Source organism: Xiphophorus couchianus, chromosome 18 (genome assembly GCF_001444195.1).
Source record: "Xiphophorus couchianus chromosome 18, X_couchianus-1.0, whole genome shotgun sequence".
In the NCBI taxonomy this organism is placed as follows: domain Eukaryota; kingdom Metazoa; phylum Chordata; class Actinopteri; order Cyprinodontiformes; family Poeciliidae; genus Xiphophorus; species Xiphophorus couchianus.
The window spans coordinates 1,731,328-1,753,214 of NC_040245.1; the positions used below are offsets into that span (position 1 = coordinate 1,731,328).

Below are 21,887 nucleotides of genomic sequence, written 5' to 3' on the forward strand. Positions count from 1 at the left end.
TGTAGATCAGTTCTCCAGAGCCTTAATGACCTAATTATTCTATCCAGGTGGTGCAGCAGAGACACATCTAGACGTTGCAGGGCACCGGCCCTCCAGGACTGGAGTTTGACACCTGTGCCATAGATGATCTCCTAGTTCTTCCAGGATTGTTAGAACTTGTTCCGAGACGTTCCGGATGTTTATCCATTGCAGTTCTGTCTTGGACAGAACTAGAACCAACTCTGGACTTGGTTTTGGTGTTGGCATCACACATAACTTTCAGCAACTCTCAGATCTTTAAAACAGCCAGGACGGCTGATCAGAAAACCTCCCTGCTGGAGTGCATCCTTCCAGTCCGTAGTGGATGGTTCTCCTGGAAAAGTGGCTTTTTTGTTGCTTTTTGCACCAACAGAAACCTGCAGCTGATCCTGAGGACGCTCTGCTCTGGTGGCATTAATCTGCTCCGGTGGCATTAATCTGTTGGACGGCTCAAAGGGTTTTACCTGCTGTTAATCAATAACTCTGAGGAATGGAGTAAATAAGGAACTGCTTCAGACTGAATTGGTTACATTTTATTTATTGTTTCTGTGGAGAGTTTTCCGCTTTTCATTCAGAAAATTGATCACAACAGAATGATTAAAAATTAGCCGATCAATAACCTGATCAGTAGCCAATTGCTTAATAAGTGGTATTTAAAAGTAGCTCGATAAACTCCAGAATGACCCTGCTGAGATCAATAGATTGGTAATCAGATTATTGATCAGTGACACTTTAAAAAGCAATAAAACTTAAAAGTGATTCCAACAGTACACTTGACAGATTCCCTGATCAATAAGTAATAAAACTGACAGAAGCTGTTCAGATCTCAGCCTGCAGAGGGAACCAGACTACAGGTGCATCATGGGAAATGGAGTTTAGCAGGAACAGTAATAATTTAGTGGTATGGTTTTCCACCGGGCTGCACAGTGGCGCAGTTGGTAGCACTGTTGCCTTGCAGCAAGAAGGTCCTGGGTTCGATTCCCGGCCGGGGTCTTTCTGCATGGAGTTTGCATGTTCTCCCTGTGCATGCATGGGTTCTCTCCGGGTACTCCGGCTTCCTCCCACAGTCCAAAAACATGACTGTTAGGTTAATTGGTCTATCTAAATTCTCCCTAGGTGTGAGTGTGTGTGTGAATGGTTGTTTGTCCTGTATGTCTTTGTGTTGCCCTGCGACAGACTGGCGACCTGTCCAGGGTGTACCCCGCCTCCCGCCCGGAACGTAGCTGGAGATAGGCACCAGCAACCCTGTCACTTCCCAATCAATCAATACACATCTGATTACTATCATCAATAGCCCACATACACAACTTCTATTAAAAACTGATTAACATTTATAACTGATAGGGAAAACAGCAAACATTCATCAATAATTATTGTAACCCCACTGAAAAATTACCAATAATTGATTAAGTGAAAATGATCAAAACAATTCCTTGAATAATTGATTTAATTACATAAGAAAAACATCAAAGTTTAATTTTAACATATTTAATTAAAACCTTCTGAGCTCCGATCTGTCAGCTGATCAGCTCACTGATCAATAATCACATCAACCTTAAAGGAACGGTATCCTACTGACGGCCAATCAGAGGCTCTGCTCCGAGCTCTGGGCGGAGCCAGGAAACAGAACCAGTACAGTCCAAACAGCACATGACGAGGTGCTGATCTATTGTATTGATCCGTCGGTTATCAGAAACTCTGCAGGTTCTGGATGGTTCTGATCGCCTCCTGTGAAGTTCTGGCTGTTAATGGACTTTGTGACGGGATCTGAAGTGACGTTAGAATCTGATTGGTGCCGATATTTGGAGAAACACTCAGAGCTTCACCGGAGATGAAGTCCAGAACCAGAACTTCTGCCTGTATTGATCAGACAAGTGATCAATACAGGCAGAACTACCCAGAACCACAGATCCTTGGAGAAGTTGCTGGTTCGACTGCAGACAGGAAGTTTAAATGTTCCTCTTTGAAAGAAATGCCAATAATCACATGTCTGAATCATTCCCAATTGATGGTCAGTAATAATCAATTACTTTGTTTCTGACAAGAAACCAGGAGCTGATCCGTGTCTGGAAATTTAAAATCAGGTTTGAATCGGTTTTACCGATTAGTCAGGAGACCTGGACAGGAACGGGTCCCTGAGGACAGGACCAGCTGCAATTTGGGTTGAACTTTGAACCTGGAGGGTCTCTGCCAATCAAATGGCTCCTTTAATGAGGTGATCAGTAAGTGGTGATCAATAGAGGTGATCGATGACAAATCAGCCAGAGCTCTTATGCTGCAAGGAGAAGAAAACATTTTATTGACGCTGCGAGCTCCGCCTCAGAACTGAAGCTCCGCCCCTTTAGTCGCCTATGACTGAAGATAATTAACAGATTGTAGGATAATTGATCCAACCTTGGATCACATTCTTGTCACCCTGATGAATCCCTGTAAGAAGAGAGAGCGGATCAGTTCTGAGTCCGAGCCCCGGTGGACCCGGACCCTTCAGGCCTTTGGTTCCGGTTTGGGGCTCTCCGGGATGCTCAGCGAGTCCTGAGACGACAGCTCGTCTGCGATTAGCCCCCGCTTGTCGCTGGGAGACAGGAAGAGTTTCAGTCAGACGGCGTAAAGAAATAATCCTCAGTGATGCAGACCCGGGCCAGCAGGGGGCGCCACTAAGCTTACCTGATGGAGGAGTAGCGGCGGAACTGTCGGCGGCGTCTCACAGTCAAGATGACGAGCGTGGCAAGCAGCAGGGCGGAGATTATTGCCAGAGTGACGAAGAGGAAGAAGGCTTCAGGAGAGAGGAGATGAAGGTCACGCTTTACTTTTATTTTGAAAACACCTCACAGGAAGTTTAGGGTCATCTTCAGGTCACCCTTAATTGCAAACTAATAACCTTTATCATTAGGTTTGTCTGGAACCGATTACAGATGATTGATTTACCAACCGGTAAATCTGTAGGTTGGACTACTTTTACTCTGAAAGTCCTAAATGACAGGAAATCCACCATTAGTAAAAGAAAAAAAAAGGTTCTTGTACAGCTGTGCAGGTTCAGCTGCAGTCAGTGAGGGTCCCAAGCCCTTATCTAGCATCTCCCACAGATCCAACCTGGGTCCAACACTTTAATATCTGTAACAGTAGAGGGGCAAAGGTCAAACTGAGTCCTCTATATGCTGATGACACCATTATATATCCTTCCATTTCCTGCCTGGAAAATGAGTTCTCTTAATTACAGGATCATTTCACCAACATCTAAGGTGCCTTCTCTGGTCCCCATTTAGGTTTAATAGAAACCTGTAGTGAGATTTTATCATTGGACGTTGTTTAAGTTCATGGTGTATGAAACTCGAGGTCCTCTGGTATCCGTCGTGATGCTACACTCCTCAGAGACAACCTGATTTTTCTTTACTGCAACAAATCCTCATCAGATTAAATTGTTCACAATGTTTGATTTTGCATCGACAAGCCTGCTTCAAAAACTATTTTCAGTTTTATTAGAAAATGTAAATATTTCAGATCTTTGAACAACTGAAGCAGAACCAGACAGACGTGGCTTCGATCACTTAATCTTTCCTTGGAGAGAAACATGAAAATAATCTCAGCAACTTAAGGATGAAGACTAAGGAGCTCACCTGCAGCCCATCTGCTTCTGGTTTCATCATGACCATCGAGCCGACCTGCAAGACAAGGAATGGATCAAATAATCAGGAGAGACAAACAGGTGACAGGTATTCAGCTCTTCTCATGAACAGTAGGTAAGAACAATCTGATTGGCCCAGTCCTCACCTGTCCCACTGCACACAGACATGCACTCCTCCTCAGACTCAAACTTGTTGTCGTTCCCACCACAACCGCCGTAGATGAAGGTCTTACAGGAGGCGGAGTCAGAGTCGTAGTAGAACCTGGGGAAGGCGCCGCGGCACATTCCAGACTGATGACTCAAACTGCAACGATCTGACAAAGATGCACAATAATTACCAACCGAGTCCATGGAGCCGAAGAACAGCGTCATGTCCAGCCCACTCTCACACCTGTGTCGTCTTCTGGGATCTTCTTGGAGGAAGGCAGGATGGAGACTCCTACAGCAAACAATGGGCCATTAGTTCCCGTCTTGCCTGTAGTCTGGAGTCTCTAGGTAGAACTAGACCTGGTACCTCACCTGTACAGGTGGACTTGCATTGGTTCTCATCCATGTAATTGTTCTTGTTTCCTTTGCAGCCGCCGTAGTAGAAGGTCTGACAGATGCCCGTCTCTTTGTTGTAGTACCAGCGCTTAATGGAAGCTCTGCATGGACCCTGCTCATACTCCGCTTCACACAGCTCTGCGATCGGGCAACAGCAACCCACACAATCAACCAGGAACCCTCCAAAACCCAAATGAACCGCCACCCCAGAGTGATCCTCCAAAACAAAGAAATCTCTAGAGAAACCCAGAGGACCCCGAATGTTTCTCCAGAACCAAACCCACCAGAACAGTTTGTGAGGAGTGAGACGTACCTGCGAACTGATCAGCTGAGATTTCTGCAGGAAACAGAGAAAGAGTTCAGTGAGTAAAAGGTTCATCAATCCTAACTTCTCAGCTTCTTACAAAGTGCAGTCCGGAACCATAAACGGACCTGCTTGTTTGTGGAGTTAAATATTGATCTTTGACCTATGAATAAATCGCTGTTTAACTGAGTTTGAGGAGACTAACCGGACTTGAGTTGGGGGGCCATCCGAGGAGCTTTGGGAGCCGACTCTGGAGCAGAAGTTGGGACGTCTTCAAGCAGAACCGAACCTGAACACACAAGTTATTAATGAGACATTAGCAGGTCAGATAGAAGTTTCCCTTCAGATCGATTATTCGTGGTTCCTCTCAGATTTAAAAGTGTTTTGTTTCACAACATTTCTCAGATGGACAGAACAACGAACTGCTGAACTTTAACACACTTCCTCTCGGCTCCTGTTTTCTCTGCAGAACAAATAAAGCAGCTTTTGTCTGCAGCCCCGCCCTCCCACCTGTTGTTGGTTATATGAACTGGGAGCGGCGCTGCCCATCTGGACCCTCCCAGTTTGTTTTATGATGGTCATTGTGATGATCCAAAACAAACACAGAGAGACAGCGTCTGATTTTCAGCCTGAGGCTGAAGGAAGCAGGATAAAACCAGACCCACCATGAATTACAACCCAACTTCAAACCTGAACTTTCAAGTTTTTATGTTTCTCTCAAGCTTCCTGGAGCTCAAATAAATCAAACATTTCAGCACCTCACTTCCTTATTTTGCTCTAGCACCACTAAAGTTCGACTGGAATCTTGTCAAATTCTCAGATGTGATCCAGAATCCAAACCTTCCCGCAGCCGGTCCGGAGCGGTTCTGTGTTCAGTCACATGAGGTCAAACCCATCAACCGCTCAGTCTGGGATTTCATACCTTTATTTTGGAGTGGTTTTCAACCAGTGGAAAGAGTTTTACTGGATCATATCTGACAATTCAGCAAGTGCAAACTGAAGTTCAATTCCAGATTTCTCCAACACTACATGTCAATGTTCCTTTGGGCCCAAAGCCACGTGTTTCCTAATTTTTTACATCTCCAGACGGTTTCTGTTCTCTGACCATGAAGACCAGACCGCTGGCAGGACAGCGAGCGGATCTTACCGGTGACGCCGCTGCAGGCGTTGTTGCAGTCTTCCTGGGACTGGAAGTTGTTGCCGTTGCCCTGGCAGCCGCCGTAGATGAAGCTGGTGCAGGTCTGGCTCGTCACGTTGTAGAAGAACCTGGGGAACGCCCCGCGACATGGACCCGTGTTCTGAGGCAGACGGCAAATATCTGAGAACGACAGGAACTGCAGTTTTAACACTGAGGTCAGAGAAAGGGGATTTTTTCCACTGAGGAAACTTTCATTCCTGCTTGTTTAAGGCAGGCTGCTGAAGCAAAAAAGATTTTCTTCACATTGTTTTAAGTCTCCTGTTGGAAGGATCTTAAACATTTACAAGAAAGGTGGATGCCAAATGAACTGAAAGTCACCAATGCCTCTTTCCACCGAGTGGTACAACAGAATTTGGTCAGCTATTTTGTCTGTTTCCCTTGTAAAGGTGGACGGTACCACCAACCCGTCCCACACCGCTCCTGAGGACCCTTCAGTTCTAGCTCTGTAGGCTATGGTTCGGTACGGTTAGAGTGGATGTCGTCACGACGACATCCATCGACCCAGGGACAGAAAAACATCAGCTTGCAACAAGAACAAGAAATATTTGTTTTTCATCGCATTGGAATGACGCCAGGTTGGGCGTTCGGGTTTAACCCCGCTCGTCCAGTGAGAGTCCAGTGGCGGTAGAAGCGCTCTCCTGAATGACCATAAACTACTAGACCAACCCGCTCAGTGGAAATGAGGCGTCATCTAAATTGTGGGTCGTTTCTCATGTGAAATCTGATATCAAAGTTTTCATGTTTCTTTGGACTTCGTCCTCCTTGCAAACGTAAATCCTATTGGACAATATCAGTTTTATTTGTGTAATTCTTTTAAATCTAAATTCCAGAGTTTTACACATTGTTACCATTTACTGTTGATTGAACTGAGTCTCAGCAGAAAGCTGTGGAAACCGTCGGTTTGATAATGAGGACTGGTTGATCCGGCTACTTGTTTTACCTCCAAACATTAACTTCAGAACATCTCATGTCTAAAACCAAACAGTTTTTGTTTCTCATAAAAGGCTTTGATCTCTACAGGAATAATACACAGCAAATTCCTTTGTAACCAGCAGGGGGCGACATGCCAGGCAAGTAAACTTTATTTCAGTTTTCTGGACAAACCAATCTGGGACTCCACAGAGGAAAGAAAAAACCTGAAAATAAGAGAAACAGTGAAGAGAATCACTGATCTGTAAATCACCTGACCTGATTATTCTGATTGGTTTTGTTGGAAAAGTCACTAAATACAGAGTTTGTAAGTAACAAGTTACATTTATTTGACTAACTAAATGTACTTTTAGAAGTACTTTTACTACACTGTACTTTGTATTTTTACTTAAGTAACTTTATTCTGAAGTATTGCTGCTTTACTTAAGTAAATTTCTGGATACTTGACACAACAAACTTGTTTTAACCAAAAATTCACCAGACATGCAGTTTCTGTTTCATAAATTCATAAATTTTATATTGAAAGGAATTTGCCTGGTTTTATTTGATTATTTATATGAATTGCTTCCTTTTTGGTCTTTAAAATGCCAAAATTTTCATTCAACTTTATATTTTGGTCCATCTGTTGATGTAATTTTTAAATATTAAATGATGGATGCTCTGATTAGTTACTCAGCGGAATAGCTAAGCCTGTTGCAATAATCAAATCAATTAATTGCATTATAAATTAAAACACACAATAATTTTTATTTACATTATTTATCATTTTTTTAAATCTTTCTACAAAAAATCTGGATGATAAAAGTTTTCAGTCTGGTGCTTTGTTCTCTAAACCTTTTTTAAAGGACATTTTTATTAACAGAGACTTTATCATTTATTTGTTACCATCATCAGTTTAAAATGGTCTCAAAACAACAATGCTGATTCATCCTTCTGAGGAAAACTCAGTTCTTGGAAATGTAAACAGGAAGTGATGTCAGAAACATCAGAAGTGGGCTTTGTTTACCGGAGGCTCCGCCCCCACCTTTAGATCCAATCTGATCTAAAAACGAACACAAAGGTGAAGCCAGGTGTGTGAAGTGATCACACTCTGCTCCGGGCCTGAGACATTGTGAGAAACAGCGAGCCAGTCAGAACCAGAGGAACCGGTCGGACCGGAACCAGACCGGTTCTCATACCTGAGCTGAGCCTCAGTCAGCAGTGAGTCAACTGCTGAGCTGAAAACCAGCAGCTCAGCGTTGGAGCTTTATTTAGTCTTTAGAGCGTTTGCTAGTTTTTATTAGTTAAATATCGTTTAGTTTTACTTTAGCTTCTATTAGTTATAGCAGTAGTTGTGGTTTTTTCATACATAAGTTAATAAAAACAAATGAAAAAAAATACAACTAACTGGAACTATATCATGCAGTTACTAAAAATTGAGTAATTTGTTGACAAATTACGGAACTCCATGCTGCTCCTGGTGGCTACGCTACGCTAGTTCACAAAATGGCCACATGTATTTTTGAAAATGGTGTCTTCTGCTGAGTATTCATTATATTAAACCACCTTTGTGAATTCTGTACATAAAAATGAACCAAAATATGAAAGAACTAAAACTAATAAACACTAAACAATACGTAACTATTAAAAACTAGCAAACACAAACTAAAGCTGAGAAAGTCACAACTAAATTATAATGAAAACCCAAAACTATAAAACCCCCAAAACTCAACAGAAGATAAAAGTTTCACAAAATGGCTTCAATTCTTGTTGAACTACCAACTGACTGATGTTTCATCACAACTGTTGCCGTTTTACGGACCAGCGTAGCGAAGCCGCCTGTAGGAGCCGTAACCTGGCGACAGCTGACATGAACATCTAATAAAGGCTAATAAATGGATTCATAGAGAAAAACAAAGGATATTACAGCTATAATTTGAGTGCGTTTTAGTTTGTTTTATAAAAACACGTGAAATGGTTCCGATTAGTTACCGTTTTTATTTACTTCAGTTACAGGAAATGTTTCAGTTTTCATTAATTCAGTACATTAACCTTGGTTCTGAACTCCAGAAACTTCAGATTGGGTTTATGAGAGGAGGTCCAATGTGATCTGGATCGGGTCTGGATCAGAGATGACCCAGGAAACTGGAGCGGTTCTGACCCGGATAGTGTTCACATCTCTGCAAGAACCAACGGCAAATAAAAACTGGACTCGGATCAGAAAAAGTTCTCCTTTTAAATGTTAAGCCAGAACTGATGCAAACGGACTCTGAACCGGGACAGAACACTATCCGGATCATTCCGTTTGATGGAGGGAATGGTTTAAATCTACGATCAGAACTGGTTCTGATATCAGTTTGAAAATTAAAGCATGTTCTTAGTTTGAGATCCAGAACATTTTCAATCTGTTTGGTTCTGTCCACTTTTCCAGTTTCAGTCTCAGTTTCCTGGTTCTGGAAATGCTGCAGTGATCGGATAAAACCCAGAAACATCAGAGAACCGAACCTGTCCTCATTAATTCATCTGTGGAACCAAACGGTTCTGGGTCACTTCCCGTTCTGGACGCCGGGTCTCAGCAGAATCATCTGGTTCTGACAGTGAAAGCCTGCTCTCATTTTGGAACAGCAGCCAAACCAGACCAGAACCCAAACGGACTCGCTATCAGTAAATCATGTCAGTTTGGAGCAGCGGATCAGGACAAACAGGAAGTAGAGATCCTGCATGGAATTCTACTTCCTGTTACCTGAGCAGGTTTCCTGAACCACCTCCACTTTCAACATTTGAGTGAAATAATTTATTTTAAAGAATTGCTAAAATATCAAACACAAAAGCCAGTCTTTATGCCGATATGTTGACACTTCAAATTATCCATCCATCCATCCATCTTCTTCCGCTTATCCGAGGTCGGGTCGCGGGGGTAGCAGCTTCAGAAGGGAGGCCCAGACTTCCCTCTCCCCAGCCACTTCTTCCAGCTCCTCCGGGGGAATCCCGAGGCGTTCCCAGGCCAGCCGAGAGACATAGTCCCTCCAGCGTGTCCTGGGTCTTCCCCGGGGCCTCCTCCCGGTGGGACGTGCCCGGAACACCTCACCAGGGAGGCGTCCAGGAGGCATCCTGACCAGATGCTCAAGCCACCTCAACTGGCTCCTCTCGATGTGAAGGAGCAGCGGCTCTACTCTGAGTCCCTCCCGGATGACTGAGCTTCTCACCCTATCTCTAAGGGAGAGCCCAGCCACCCTACGGAGAAAACCCATTTCGGCCGCTTGTATCCGCGATCTCGTTCTTTCGGTCATGACCCAAAGCTCATGACCATAGATGAGGGTGGGAACGTAGATCGACCGGTAAATCGAGAGCTCCGCTTTTTGGCTCTGCTCTCTCTTCACCACGACGGACCGGTACAGCGCCCGCTTGACAGCAGACGCTGCGCCAATCCGCCTGTCGATCTCCCGCTCCCTTCTTCCCCCATTCGTGAACAAGATCCCGAGATACTTAAACTCCTCCACTTGGGGCAGGACACCCCCCCTGACCCGGAGAAGACACTCTACCCTTTTCCGGCTCAAGACCATGGCCTCGGATTTGGAGGCACTGATCCCCATCCCGGCCGCTTCACACTCGGCTGCGAACCGATCCAGCGAGAGCTGCAGATCACGATCTGATGAAGCCAAAAGGACCACATCGTCTGCGAAAAGCAGAGATGAGATCCTGAGGCCACCAAATCGGATCCCCTCAACACCTTGGCTGCGCCTAGAAATTCTGTCCATGAAAGTGATGAACAGAATTGGTGACAAAGGGCAGCCCTGGCGGAGTCCAACTCTCACCGGAAACGAGCCCGACTTACTGCCGGCAATGCGGACCAGACTCTGACACCGGTCATACAGGGACCTGACAGCCCGTATCAAAGGGCCCGGTACCCCATACTCCCGGAGAACCCCCCACAGGGCTCCCCGAGGGACACGGTCGAACGCCTTCTCCAAGTCCACAAAACACATGTAGACTGGTTGGGCGAACTCCCATGCACCCTCCAGGACCCTGCTGAGGGTGTAGAGCTGGTCCAGTGTTCCACGACCAGGACGAAAACCACACTGCTCTTCCTGAATCCGAGGTTCGACTATCCGACGGACCCTCCTCTCCAGGACCCCTGAATAGACCTTGCCAGGGAGGCTTAAGAGTGTGACCCCTCTATAATTGGAGCACACCCTCCGGTCCCCCTTTTTGAACAGGGGGACCACCACCCCAGTCTGCCAATCCAGGGGAACTGCCCCCGATGTCCATGCAATATTGCAGAGTCGCGTCAACCAACACAACCCTACAACATCCAGAGCCTTAAGGAACTCCGGGCGGATCTCATCCACCCCCGGGGCCTTGCCACCGAGGAGCTTTTTAACCACCTCGGCGACCTCGCCCCCAGAGATTGGAGAGCCCAACCCAGAGTCCCCAGGCTCCGCTTCCTCAGTGGAAGGCATGTTGGTGGGATTGAGGAGGTCTTCGAAGTACTCTGCCCACCGGCCCACAACGTCCCGAGTAGAGGTCAGCAGCACACCATCCCCACTATAAACAGTGTTGGTGCTGCACCGCTTCCCCCCCCTGAGACGCCGGATGGTGGACCAGAATCGCCTCGAAGCCGTGCGGAAGTCTTTCTCCATGGCCTCTCCAAACTCCTCCCACACCCGAGTTTTTGCCTCAGCAACCGCCCGAGCCGCATGCCGCTTCGCCCGCCGGTACCCATCAGCTGCTTCCGGAGTCCCACAGGCCAAAAAGGCTCGATAGGACTCCTTCTTCAGCCTGACGGCATCCCTCACCGAAGGTGTCCACCAACGGGTTCGAGGGTTGCCGCCGCGACAGGCACCGACAACCTTGCGGCCACAGCTCCGATCGGCCGCCTCGACAATGGAGGCACGGAACACGGTCCACTCAGACTCCATGTCCCCCACCTCCCCCGGGACGTGTTCGAAGTTTTGCCGGAGATGGGAGTTAAAGCTCCGTCTCACAGGGGATTCCGCCAGACGTTCCCAGCAGACCCTCACAACACGTTTGGGCCTGCCAGGTCTGACCGGCTTTCGCCCCCACCACCGGAGCCAACTCACCACCAGGTAGTGGTCAGTGGACAGCTCCGCACCTCTCTTCACCCGAGTGTCCAAGACATACGGCCGCAGATCCGATGAAACGATGACAAAGTCGATCATCGAACTGCGGCCTAGGGTGTCCTGGTGCCAAGTGCACATATGGACACCCTTATGCTTGAACATGGTGTTCGTTATGGACAATCCATGGCGAGCACAGAAGTCCAGCAACAGAACACCGCTCGAGTTCAGGTCGGGTGGGCCGTTCCTCCCAACCACGCCCCTCCAGGTCTCACTGTCGTTGCCCACGTGAGCGTTGAAGTCCCCCAGCAGAACAAGGGAGTCCCCAGGAGGAGCACTCTCCAGTACCCCCTCTAAGGACTCCAAAAAGGGTGGGTAATCTGAACTGTCGTTCGGCCCGTAAGCACAAACGACAGTCAGAACCCGTCCCCCCACCCGTAGGCGGAGGGATGCTACCCTCTCGTTCACCGGGGTAAACCCCAACGTACAGGCGCCGAGATGGGGAGCAACAAGTATGCCCACTCCTGCCCGACGTCTCTCTCCCTGGGCAACTCCAGAGTGGAAGTATGTCCGATCCTCGGTTGCAGAAACTGGCTCCACTTCAAATTAATATTTGAAATTCTTTTTGTAACATTTCCTGTTTTACTTTCCTCATCATGTTTGTGTGATTCCTTCTTATTACTATTTTATTCTTTATTTCTGTTCAGTTTCATGTCAAATCTACTTTTATTGTTATGGTGTGTTTATTATTATTCTCAAAGATTAAAAGACATCAGCAAGTAAACACAGGAGACCGGAAGTGGGGCCAAGCTGATGGCTCCTCATCTTTAACTCAATCATGTTGATCAGAAGTTGGGCGGAAGTTTATTTCCGGTCACTCATGACGCCCCTTTTGATATACAACCAGCTGACTGATCAGGAAACTAACCCGACATTAATCTCAGCTTTAATTAAAGATTAATGACTGATTATTTGGTACTTTCCGGCGCTCACCGCTGTTGTTGCTCCGCGGCTCTACGGCGTCCAGCAGCGGGACGACGTGCCCGCCTGTAGGAGCTTCCTGCTCGGCCTCGCGCTGCTGCTTCTTCCGGAACGCCTGGAACTGGGAGTGCTGCTGCAGCGAGCAGCCGGCCGGCCCGCAGCTCACCAGCATGCACTGCATCCCTCCGTCCGCCGGCCGACCGACCACAGCCAGGTCGCAGCCCGCCTCTTCGCAGCAGGCGGCCCGGCAGCTCTCCTCGTTCGACACCTCCTGACTCTGGCCCAGGTAGCGCGCCCCAGCTGCGAGGGAGTCCGGGTGGAGGCTCTGGTTCGGATCGGTGGACTGGTCCCAGTCACAGGTCTGAGCCCGTCCCAGCTGGACCAGGAAGCCGAGCAGCAGCAGCTTCAGAGTGAACATTGTGGAAATATCTTCCCGAGGATTGATTTCCTCTGATCCTGATTTAAGCTGCAAGAAGCAGAACCGAACCGAAAATGTTGAACAGCTGGTGACTTCCGCCTCTTACAGCCAGTTGTGTCGCAGTTTAGTTTACCTGCGACAGGTGAAGTCACTTAAGCCACGCCCCTTGCGACACACATGACAGTAGCATTGTTTCACCAATCCAGTCCATCTGGTGACTGTTTCCTTCATCAGAACCAGAACCAGAACCAACTGCGTTGTTCTGACATAAATCCAGGTTATTTTATAAAATCCGACAAATTTAATAATAATAATAATAATAATAATAATAATAATAATAATAATAATAATAAAAAGAAACAAAATGAGAGCTGATCTGCGAAAACATCAGAACACAATCAGAACCAGGATCTGGTCTCGGAACCAGAATCTAAACCTTCCAGCTTTTCTATATATCAAAACTTAAATGAAGTCAAGTCAGCCCCTCCGTGTCCAGCTGGTTTTTTAATTTTATTTTATTAATAAAACAAACAAAAATGTCTGTTTTGTTTCCAATACAATCACTAAAGTAACTTTGGATTATTTTCTGTAGTCTAACTAGAAATAAAAATGTAAAATACTTGTATATGTGTGTGTGTGTGTGTGTGTGTGTGTGTGTGTATCGATATAGATATGTCTATATATATGACAGGGTCTGTAATTAATTAATTACAAGCAACATTTTCAATTGAAAAACCTTTTTTGTTGCTAAATTATTGAATATACATATGAGGTCAACAGTAAAGATATTTATAGTTTTTATTCTGATTATTTTACCATCAGATTGGAGAAAAGTTCAGGAAGTTCTGATCTTTCATGGAGCTTATTTAGAAACATGGACTATGGGCGCTAACATTAGCATTAGCTGCTACCTGTTTAGCGTTCAGATGCTATTTTAGGCTTCAATAGCTTTGCTAGCAGGCTAACTGCTTTAGCACAACTTGATCACAACAGTCTTTCCAGCGTCCAATCAGATTGTGTAGAAGCAGAAATGAGCCCCAATGAGCCGAGAGAATCCGGTTTTTACAGATATCATGTGTGCGTTATATTTACCAGCATGCCATAAAAATGCAATTAATGGCGTTGCATTTTTTAACGCTGAACGTCACCAGCTCCACCGGTTCCCCTTTAATGAGAGCTGAAGCTGGTGGACTGGACTTCTTTCTAAAATCTTTTATTTCGTTGACATTCAGTTTTAGGTTTTAAGTAAAACCTTCAGCAGCTGACCGGGTGGATCATCCTCTCCCTCCAACAGGCTGATAATAACGTTGTCATCAGCAAACTTCAACATCTAATGTCTGTTTACTCAAAATCTGACCCATTATTATTTCTGTTTTATCACCTCTACGTGTCACATCCTTAAAATTACACCATTTGTGAGTAATTAGGGGTGAGATGAACTTGTGATGTTGAAACAACATGATCTTTCTTGACTTTTTCAAATCAAGCCATTAGGCCATTAGGCCTCAGACATGTTTCTGAGGCTCTTTTTTAAAGTTAGAGAAAAACTACTTCCTGTGTTGCTCAACAGGTTGTCTTCAGTAACTCATCAGCTGACTTCCTGCCTGCTGCTCTAGATGCCATAATAACTGCACACTGACGCTGGAGCAACCCCACAAACATGAAAAGAAATGATAAAATGGAGGAAATATGAAGCTAATAACAGATTAGCAACATGTCTGCTCTTGTCTCATCACTTCAGAGTTTCTGGAGATGTTTTGATCTTTCTGTGTTTGGTTTTAATTCATATTTCTGTGTTAATCACCATTAGTCTTATTTTAAATCAGAGTTTATTTGTGTTTACTGTTTCTGTTACTTTCAGGGTTTTTCCTTCATCCCAGATTGGTTTGGTTCTCCCTTCCTTAGCTGTCTCTACTTCCCTCTGATTAGCTCGTCTGGTTCCTAACCGACTCTCTTCTCTTCTCTCCCTCTGTGTTTTCTTCCCTACTGGCTCCTTTAGTTTCTCTCTGTGACTTTCTACTGCAGTTTTTCTCTGTAAATGTTCATTTGACCTTCATTAAGTTGCTTTTATTCACTGTTTTAAGATCTTATCTGCACTTCGGTGTGATTCCAAGAACTCGCTACATGGCAGAAGGAATGGTGGCTTGTTGTTCTTGGGTTAGATTGAATTCTTAAATTACTGATAAAACTTTGTACTGATATAACCGACATGTTGAACATGCAAATTAATGTAGGTTTTCACAGTAAAAGCTCCCATGACGCCGTTGGTTTGGAGGTTTCCTGTGTTTTTGGTGATAATAAATTGAAGTTTGTGATTTTTCTTAGAAGGAATATGAGCAGATATGGAGCAGTACTCTATGTTGGAATGAAAACAGCTGAATTGTTTACTGCCTCAGTTAAACCAGCCGTTTGGTTGTTCCGTCTTTAGAACAGACTGACTCTTCAGTGCCATCTGGTGGCCATTACAACTCATCACACCCAGTGGCGGACTAAAGCAGGTTCACCAGTGAACACGTGAACTGGCCGTGCTGAGGTTTAATTGTATGTGCTGGTGGGAAGAGTTTGTCCATTTTTAACTTCTGAACCAGAGCAGCACCAGCTGGTTGGATTTCAGAGTCCTGGGGTTCTGCGGGTCCAACCTCCCGCAGAAATCCCGTCTGATGAGACCCGTCTGCACGCAGAGGACCCTCAGGATGGGGACCCACTGAGGATGTGCAAGGACATTTATATAAATTTAAAGGTTGTTTATGAATATGTAGAGAGGAAAATGTTTGTGTTTCCATTGTATCTTAATTTATAAATTGCATATATTTTAATGAATAGATTTCACTATATGAGGTTGAAAGGTTGTTTACATGAATATGTAGGCAGAAAAACATGCATTCTTACTGTATTTTGTTTTATAAGTTGTTCACTGTAGAGACGCAGCTCCTCGCCCGCTCAGCTCCTTCAGACTAGCCAGCAGCAATTAGCAAACACTTGGTGGACCTGAGCATCTGCTGAGCTCATTAAAGGAGCTACTTCTCAGAGCAACGCTGGTAAAGTCTTAGTAGAGTCACTTTGTAATAACTTCCTGAAGGCAGAAGTTCAGAAAGAACAGGCGTTTCTTAAAGAGACAGAGCCCCAATTTCAAAGCGTTAAACTACAAAGTCAAATTTCTTTTAAGTCATATTTGAAATATATGGCATTTTTAATACAACTGAAGGTAACAGTTACCTGATTGTGCTATAAAATGTGCAACTGAGTTACATTCCTCTAACCATTCGAAACTTTAAAATGTAGATCACACATCTACATCTCTGCTTCTCTGTTTCTCTGCTCCAGTTAAAACCCTCTGCGATCCGCCGCCGCTGTCACATGACCCAGAAAAAACCACATGGCCAACCCCCCTCTGTAACACAAACATGGAAATAATCATCATCAATAAATCATTTCAGCCGATAACCATGTCAAAGCAGCTTTCAGCTTCTATGCACCACAAATCTGGAACAAACTTCCAGAAAACTGCAGAACAGCTGAAACACTGAGTTCCTTTAAATCCAGACTAAAAGCCCAGCTGGTCAGAGTCACTTTTGAACCACAATGAATGAAACATTGACCAACATATTTGATTATTGATAATTATTGATGATTTGGATGATGGCACTCATCAAAATGCAATGTTTGTTACTGGTTTCTCAATTAGTGAATAAGATGTATTTTATGACTTCTTATTGTTTTTATGATATAAAACACTTTGAACTGCCTTATTGCTGTACAAATAAACCTGATCGATTGATTGTTGTAGCGTCTAATGTCTGTGTGTTTAATATTAATACATTTTTTCATGGTAAGCAGTTCAGGCATCAGATTATGTAAAGAATCTGATGATCAGTTTATAAAAACTGATAATAAGTTACTCTCTGGTCCTACATCATGAGTGTGAGCATCTTAAAACCACTCAGAAGTAAAAGATAGAGGTCACAAGAGTTAGTAGTAGTAGTTTTATTTTGTGGAAAGTGACCTGAAAAAAGAGAGAAACAGGAAGAATCATCTGCGACGGCAGCAGTTAAAGACGCAGCAGCTGCTTCACAACCTGCAGCTTCAGTCAGGCCAGCCCAGATTCAATGCTCCAAACAATCGTTTTCAGAACGTTCCAGTAAATTATTCAGAACCTTAAAGAAATGCTGGGATGCCAACAAGGACAATCTCGCTTTTTCAGGAAGAGTTTCAGCAGCCTGACTTCATCAATGTTCACAGATATTTAAACATCCCAGTGAGAGAAACACTGACAAATGTTGTTTATTGTAGATTCAAATTCAGAGTTTGCACTAAAGGGAGGCTTTCTGACATGTTTCTGTGTCTTTTGGTTTTGTTTTTGACTTGCAGATGTGACAGAGAGAATGTGCTGAATGGATCCAGAGCCTGAAGGGCGGAGCCGCGTCTGAGGCAGGTGATGCTGCAGGTGAGGTTCCCTTCAGGAGGCTCCACCATTTCAGTAAACAAACTTAAGATATTTATTCTAACATGATCAGGAGTGTTCAGGTTATGACGCGCTGGGTTTCGATTGGTTTATTTTTGTTAGAAAAGTGTCAGCATAACACTGACTGCTAAACACATGAATGCAACTTTTATCATTTATTGTTGCTTCTTGTCTGGCTTCCTTCTTGGTGTAGCAGGACTTCCTCTGGTTTCTATTTAAAACTGGCCAATGCGGAACAACCCTTACAAAATATAACAACCAAACCTGCAGCCTCAGATAAGCATCTACAGACTCACTCTGGTAGAATCTGAGTTGCTGCAGAGCTACTGTTCAAATCTGTCACTGAAGAGGAAATGATCTGTTGATTCTGTTCTGCCGGGTGAAACGTAGCTGGACCCAGAGATGACCAACAACTCCACCAACCACGTCTGTAATCCAGTCAACAAATCATCTCTTCCTGGATTCATATTCTTCTACAGTTTGGTGTTTGTGGTGAGTCTCAAACCGAAGGGTTGCCAGTGCCCGTGTTTCATGCTTTTCCTCTAAGCATTTGACTGCAGTTACAGTTTTCGCATTATTCAAATCACTATCAAAATTCGCAAAACAGTAAGTGCATTTTGTACAAAACCCCTCGGATCACCTGCAAAAGACGGTCTCTTTTTCAAAATGCTTAGTTCATCTTTGAAAAGTAAATACCAGCCAGTGAGTTTAGCAGTGCCTCAGAACGACGAGTCCTTGTCATTGTGTGAAACTAATTAGTCATGTTGTAAATATAGCAGCGTACTCTGTTGCAAACTATGGTTAGTGTTTGCATGACAAGTATTGCAAATTGTGATTGTGAGAGATCAATAGCAAGAGATTCACATTTATGCTTTTACTGTAATTTGTTGACAGACAATGCCACTGTGATTCAGAAAGGGAAAGACAGAACAGCAGAGACCGAAAAACTAAAGTAAAACTGGGGACCTAAGACAAATCCATCAGTGGGGTTATGGAATAAAGAGTAGAGGGAGAGGAAACCCATCAGCATCTTATTGTGGGTTTTATGGCCTGATGATGTTGCAGTGATGGAAACTGACATCATGTCCTCTTCAGACTCTTCCTCCTCTCTCTGGCTGTTGATGCCGCCCAATTTTTGCCCTGTAACATTGCATTGGCTCTGGCTGCATGCACTATTTACATGCCAGCTGATGGTTCATTAGATGGAGCTTTGAGCTGTTCTAGCAAACTGGTTGATCATTGGTTGATCTCTTGCTTCACAGGTTCACCTTTGGTGGAGAAAGTCAGGATTCTCCTGTGAGCAATTTATCAATTCAGGACAGATTTTTAGAAACAAAGTCTAATGGTAATGTATAGAAATATTTTTGACATGAAAAAGGTAAAGCAGAAAGAATCTAGGAGTTTAAATACTAACATCAAATGCATCAGTTGAATTTGGTGCTCCACTGTTAATCTATTTAAATACAGCAAATATGATCAAACCGTGTAATCAGCAGATCTTCAAATGAAGCAGCTCAAATCAAATTAAAACAACACAATGAAACAATATCTAAATTGTTATATCTTAATGGATTTATCTCTGCCCAGACTGAAGACATTTCTTACTGCTAAGCTACAGTAAACGGGCCCATCAGCGGGAAAAATAATTCATCCAGAGCTTTTGTCTGATCTCCTGATGTTCCCTCTGCAGGTGGGTTTGATCCTGAACAGCTACACCTTGTGGTTCCACCTCTGCCGCCCTCGGCAGAAAGTCCCTAAGAGCTGGATGATCTACCTGAAGAACCTGACAGCAGCCGACTTCCTGCTCTGCCTCGGACTTCCCCTCCGCATCGTTGACTATGCAGGCAGGTCCGACAAAGTTCACCTGTTCTACTGCACCTTTGGAGCCCCTGTCTTCTACATCAACATGTACATTAGTGTCCTACTTATGGGCTACATCGCCGTCAGCAGGTACAACTTCTATGAAAATTTTAAATAAAACCTGTACAAATGTCTGAGCTTCCCGTCAAACCCAGAAGGTCTCTTACCTTCCTTGAATGTAATCTGAGGATGACATATTGTCTCAGCTGTTAGCACTGTTGCTTTGCAGCAAGAAGATTCCCAGAAATTTGTCATGAATTGTGTGGTTTGTGTTGAGGATGGACACGGCGGACCCAGATTGTTGATGAAAAATTATGGTTTTAATGATGAATAATGAAGTTCACAAAGTACAGGCAGCACAGGAGAGCAATAAGGCAAGGAGCACAGACACTGGCAGCACCTGGAAAGGCACAACACAGGAACTAGGCAGACAGGCTGACATCAGACAAGGACCCGACAGGGAGCAGGTGACACAGATGGGGTTAAATCAGATGGGGGAGTAATCAGGGTAACGAGGGACAGCTGGGAACAATCAATGGCCAGACAAAAAACAACACAGAAACATAAATCCTCACAGAATCCTTTTTCCATGGAGTTTGCATTTTCTCCCTGTGCAAGTTTAAATTCTCCATGGGTAGTCCAACTTCCTCCCATAGTCCAAACACACTTGTGTCAGGTCCCTAAATTGCCTTTAGGTTAGAGCGTGTGCATGTTTGTTTGTCCAGTAATGGACTGGTGATCTATTAAGGGGTTCCTGCCTCTCGCCTCCAATGACCTCTGAAGATAAGCACCAAGGCTGCTGCTACCCTGCAGGATTAGTCTGGCATTTGGGACGGGACATCATAGGCTAGAAATGACTGTTGCACAAGACTTCAAAATTGTCGGCTGATTTTCAAAACCAGACGAACTTCGTACGATATAAAACCTCCAGTATGTCAAGCTTCGAGCCACATGCCAGGAACAACACACCACACATCAACCAGTCAACCAGATCACTCTTAACGCAACACACATGAAAGAAACGTCTTAAGATAATCTTTAGAATTGTGTCGATAGTCGGGGCATTCTTAAGATTGTTGGAATTGGGACAAAAATCGACATAAAAATCTTCCTGTGTGAACTTGGTGTCGGCATCAGAGTCAGTGTCTCGAAACACTCAGACGCCGTGTTACAAATGTCTGACGAAAAGTTCTGGCTCCTACCTTTGACAGGAAGTTAAACCTTCTTGTTTAACTTTATAGATAAAGTGTATTACAATCAAGACACATTTGTATAAATGTCAATAATCAGAGACCTTTGCTAGAATTAGATGTTCACTTTTATAAACTGTCAAATTTGTTTAACTTAAATATCCCTGATATTGTATTAACTCTCCAGGTACATGAAGATCTTTCATCATCTGAGGACTTCCTTCCTGATGACGGCTCGAGCTGCCCGCTTCCTCTCAGGAGCCACCTGGGTTTTCTCCCTGGTTCCAATGCTTGTATACATCATCCTGATGCTGAACACAGACAGATCTTTTTCTGGTGCCAGAATTTGTGATGTCTTGCAGAGTGAATCAGTCAAAGTACTCTACAAGGTTTTCCATGCTGGTGCTGCCATCATCTTCCTGTCAGTGCTCTCCTTGCTGATCTTCTGCTACTGCAGCGCCTCCCGCAGGGTTTTCCAGATCCAGCGGAGGCAAGAGGGCTCCTCCAACTGCAAGAAGCTTGTGAAGTCTCGCAGGAACATGTTGGTGTTAGTCAGTGTGTTCTGCATTTGCTTTCTTCCCTATCATCTGGTTCGACTTCTGTACATCATACTTCAAGGACAGTGTTCTGTGCTGCTCTATTACCTGAAGGAGGTGACTGTCCTAATATCGGTTTTTAATGTCTGTCTAGATCCTCTAATTTACGTCTTTCTTTGTAAGGAGTTCAGGGCCCAGTTGAACCTGCAGCACATGTTCTCCACTACAAAAGACAACTCAAGCATCTCAGTTTCAGAGGCTAAAGATGAAACTGAGGAATGGGAAACCAACAGACCCAGCAGTGAAAACACAGAATCCCATGAACTGAGATAAAAAGAAATGGATGGATGTAATCAGGATTGTTCTGGTTCTGGAAACCACAGACAGTTTGTCACCCAAAAAACTGAATTCAAGACACAGAAAGCTGTGAAGTACGAAAGCGTAGGTGTCATGGTATGGAGAGTCTTCTTTTACCATGGTGTCAAGTTTGAATGCTTCAAAATAAAGAGACCTAAACTAAACTAAAAATTAGTTCAGTTATTGACAGGAAAGTTGACTGATTAGAAGACTTTTCATTTTATAGCAAATGTTTGAGCTTGTAAAGAAAGAATGCTGCAGCTGCATTTTATGGTTGAATGAAACCAAATACAGTAAAAATTTTCTTCATCTTTAGATTTGAAACAAGTTGAACTTTGTTTGCATTTGAATGTATGGAAATAAAGCTACTCACTTCTGTAAAGAAGATAATGTTGTGAAAACTGTGGAAAT

The 21,887-nt window shown here is 44.2% G+C and overlaps 2 protein-coding genes across 3 annotated transcripts; one reads left to right on the top strand and one right to left on the bottom strand.

Annotated features, from left to right (window-relative positions):
* Positions 1 to 1,450: 1,450 nt before the first annotated feature.
* On the bottom strand, positions 1,451 to 13,202 carry spint2 (serine peptidase inhibitor, Kunitz type, 2). 2 transcript variants are annotated; one of them, XM_028045282.1, is made up of 10 exons: positions 12,666 to 13,202; positions 5,642 to 5,805; positions 4,693 to 4,777; positions 4,497 to 4,520; positions 4,160 to 4,321; positions 4,032 to 4,079; positions 3,787 to 3,954; positions 3,633 to 3,677; positions 2,683 to 2,791; positions 1,451 to 2,590 (listed from the first exon to the last, which is right to left on the bottom strand). In XM_028045282.1, the coding sequence occupies exons 1-10, from the start codon at positions 13,069 to 13,071 to the stop codon at positions 2,503 to 2,505; spliced, it is 1,299 nt and encodes a 432-aa protein (XP_027901083.1). In that variant the 5' UTR covers positions 13,072 to 13,202; the 3' UTR covers positions 1,451 to 2,502. The 2 variants fall into 2 exon arrangements, with proteins under 2 accessions (XP_027901083.1, XP_027901082.1); XM_028045281.1 differs by having other exon boundaries at positions 4,693 to 4,776; positions 5,635 to 5,805.
* A 4,438-nt stretch (positions 13,203 to 17,640) lies between these two features.
* LOC114161750 (P2Y purinoceptor 14-like) lies at positions 17,641 to 21,863 on the top strand. The gene is made up of 3 exons (XM_028045320.1): positions 17,641 to 18,025; positions 19,224 to 19,483; positions 20,771 to 21,863. Exons 1-3 carry the CDS (start codon positions 17,936 to 17,938, stop codon positions 21,450 to 21,452), a joined length of 1,032 nt encoding a protein of 343 aa, XP_027901121.1. The 5' UTR covers positions 17,641 to 17,935; the 3' UTR covers positions 21,453 to 21,863.
* Positions 21,864 to 21,887: the final 24 nt, after the last annotated feature.

Coding starts and splice junctions, on each gene's coding strand:
- spint2 (XM_028045281.1), bottom strand. CDS start 13,071: ATGTTCACTCTGAAGCTGCTGCTGCTCGGCTTCCTGGTCCAGCTGGGA. Junction 4,777..5,634: donor CGCCTGCAGCGGCGTCACCG/GTAAGATCCGCT, acceptor TTGTGTGTTCAG/GTTCGGTTCTGCTTGAAGAC. Junction 3,678..3,786: donor GTCTGTGTGCAGTGGGACAG/GTGAGGACTGGG, acceptor CTTGTCTTGCAG/GTCGGCTCGATGGTCATGAT.
- LOC114161750 (XM_028045320.1), top strand. CDS start 17,936: ATGACCAACAACTCCACCAACCACGTCTGTAATCCAGTCAACAAATCA. Junction 18,026..19,223: donor TCTACAGTTTGGTGTTTGTG/GTGAGTCTCAAA, acceptor TTCCCTCTGCAG/GTGGGTTTGATCCTGAACAG. Junction 19,484..20,770: donor GGCTACATCGCCGTCAGCAG/GTACAACTTCTA, acceptor TTAACTCTCCAG/GTACATGAAGATCTTTCATC.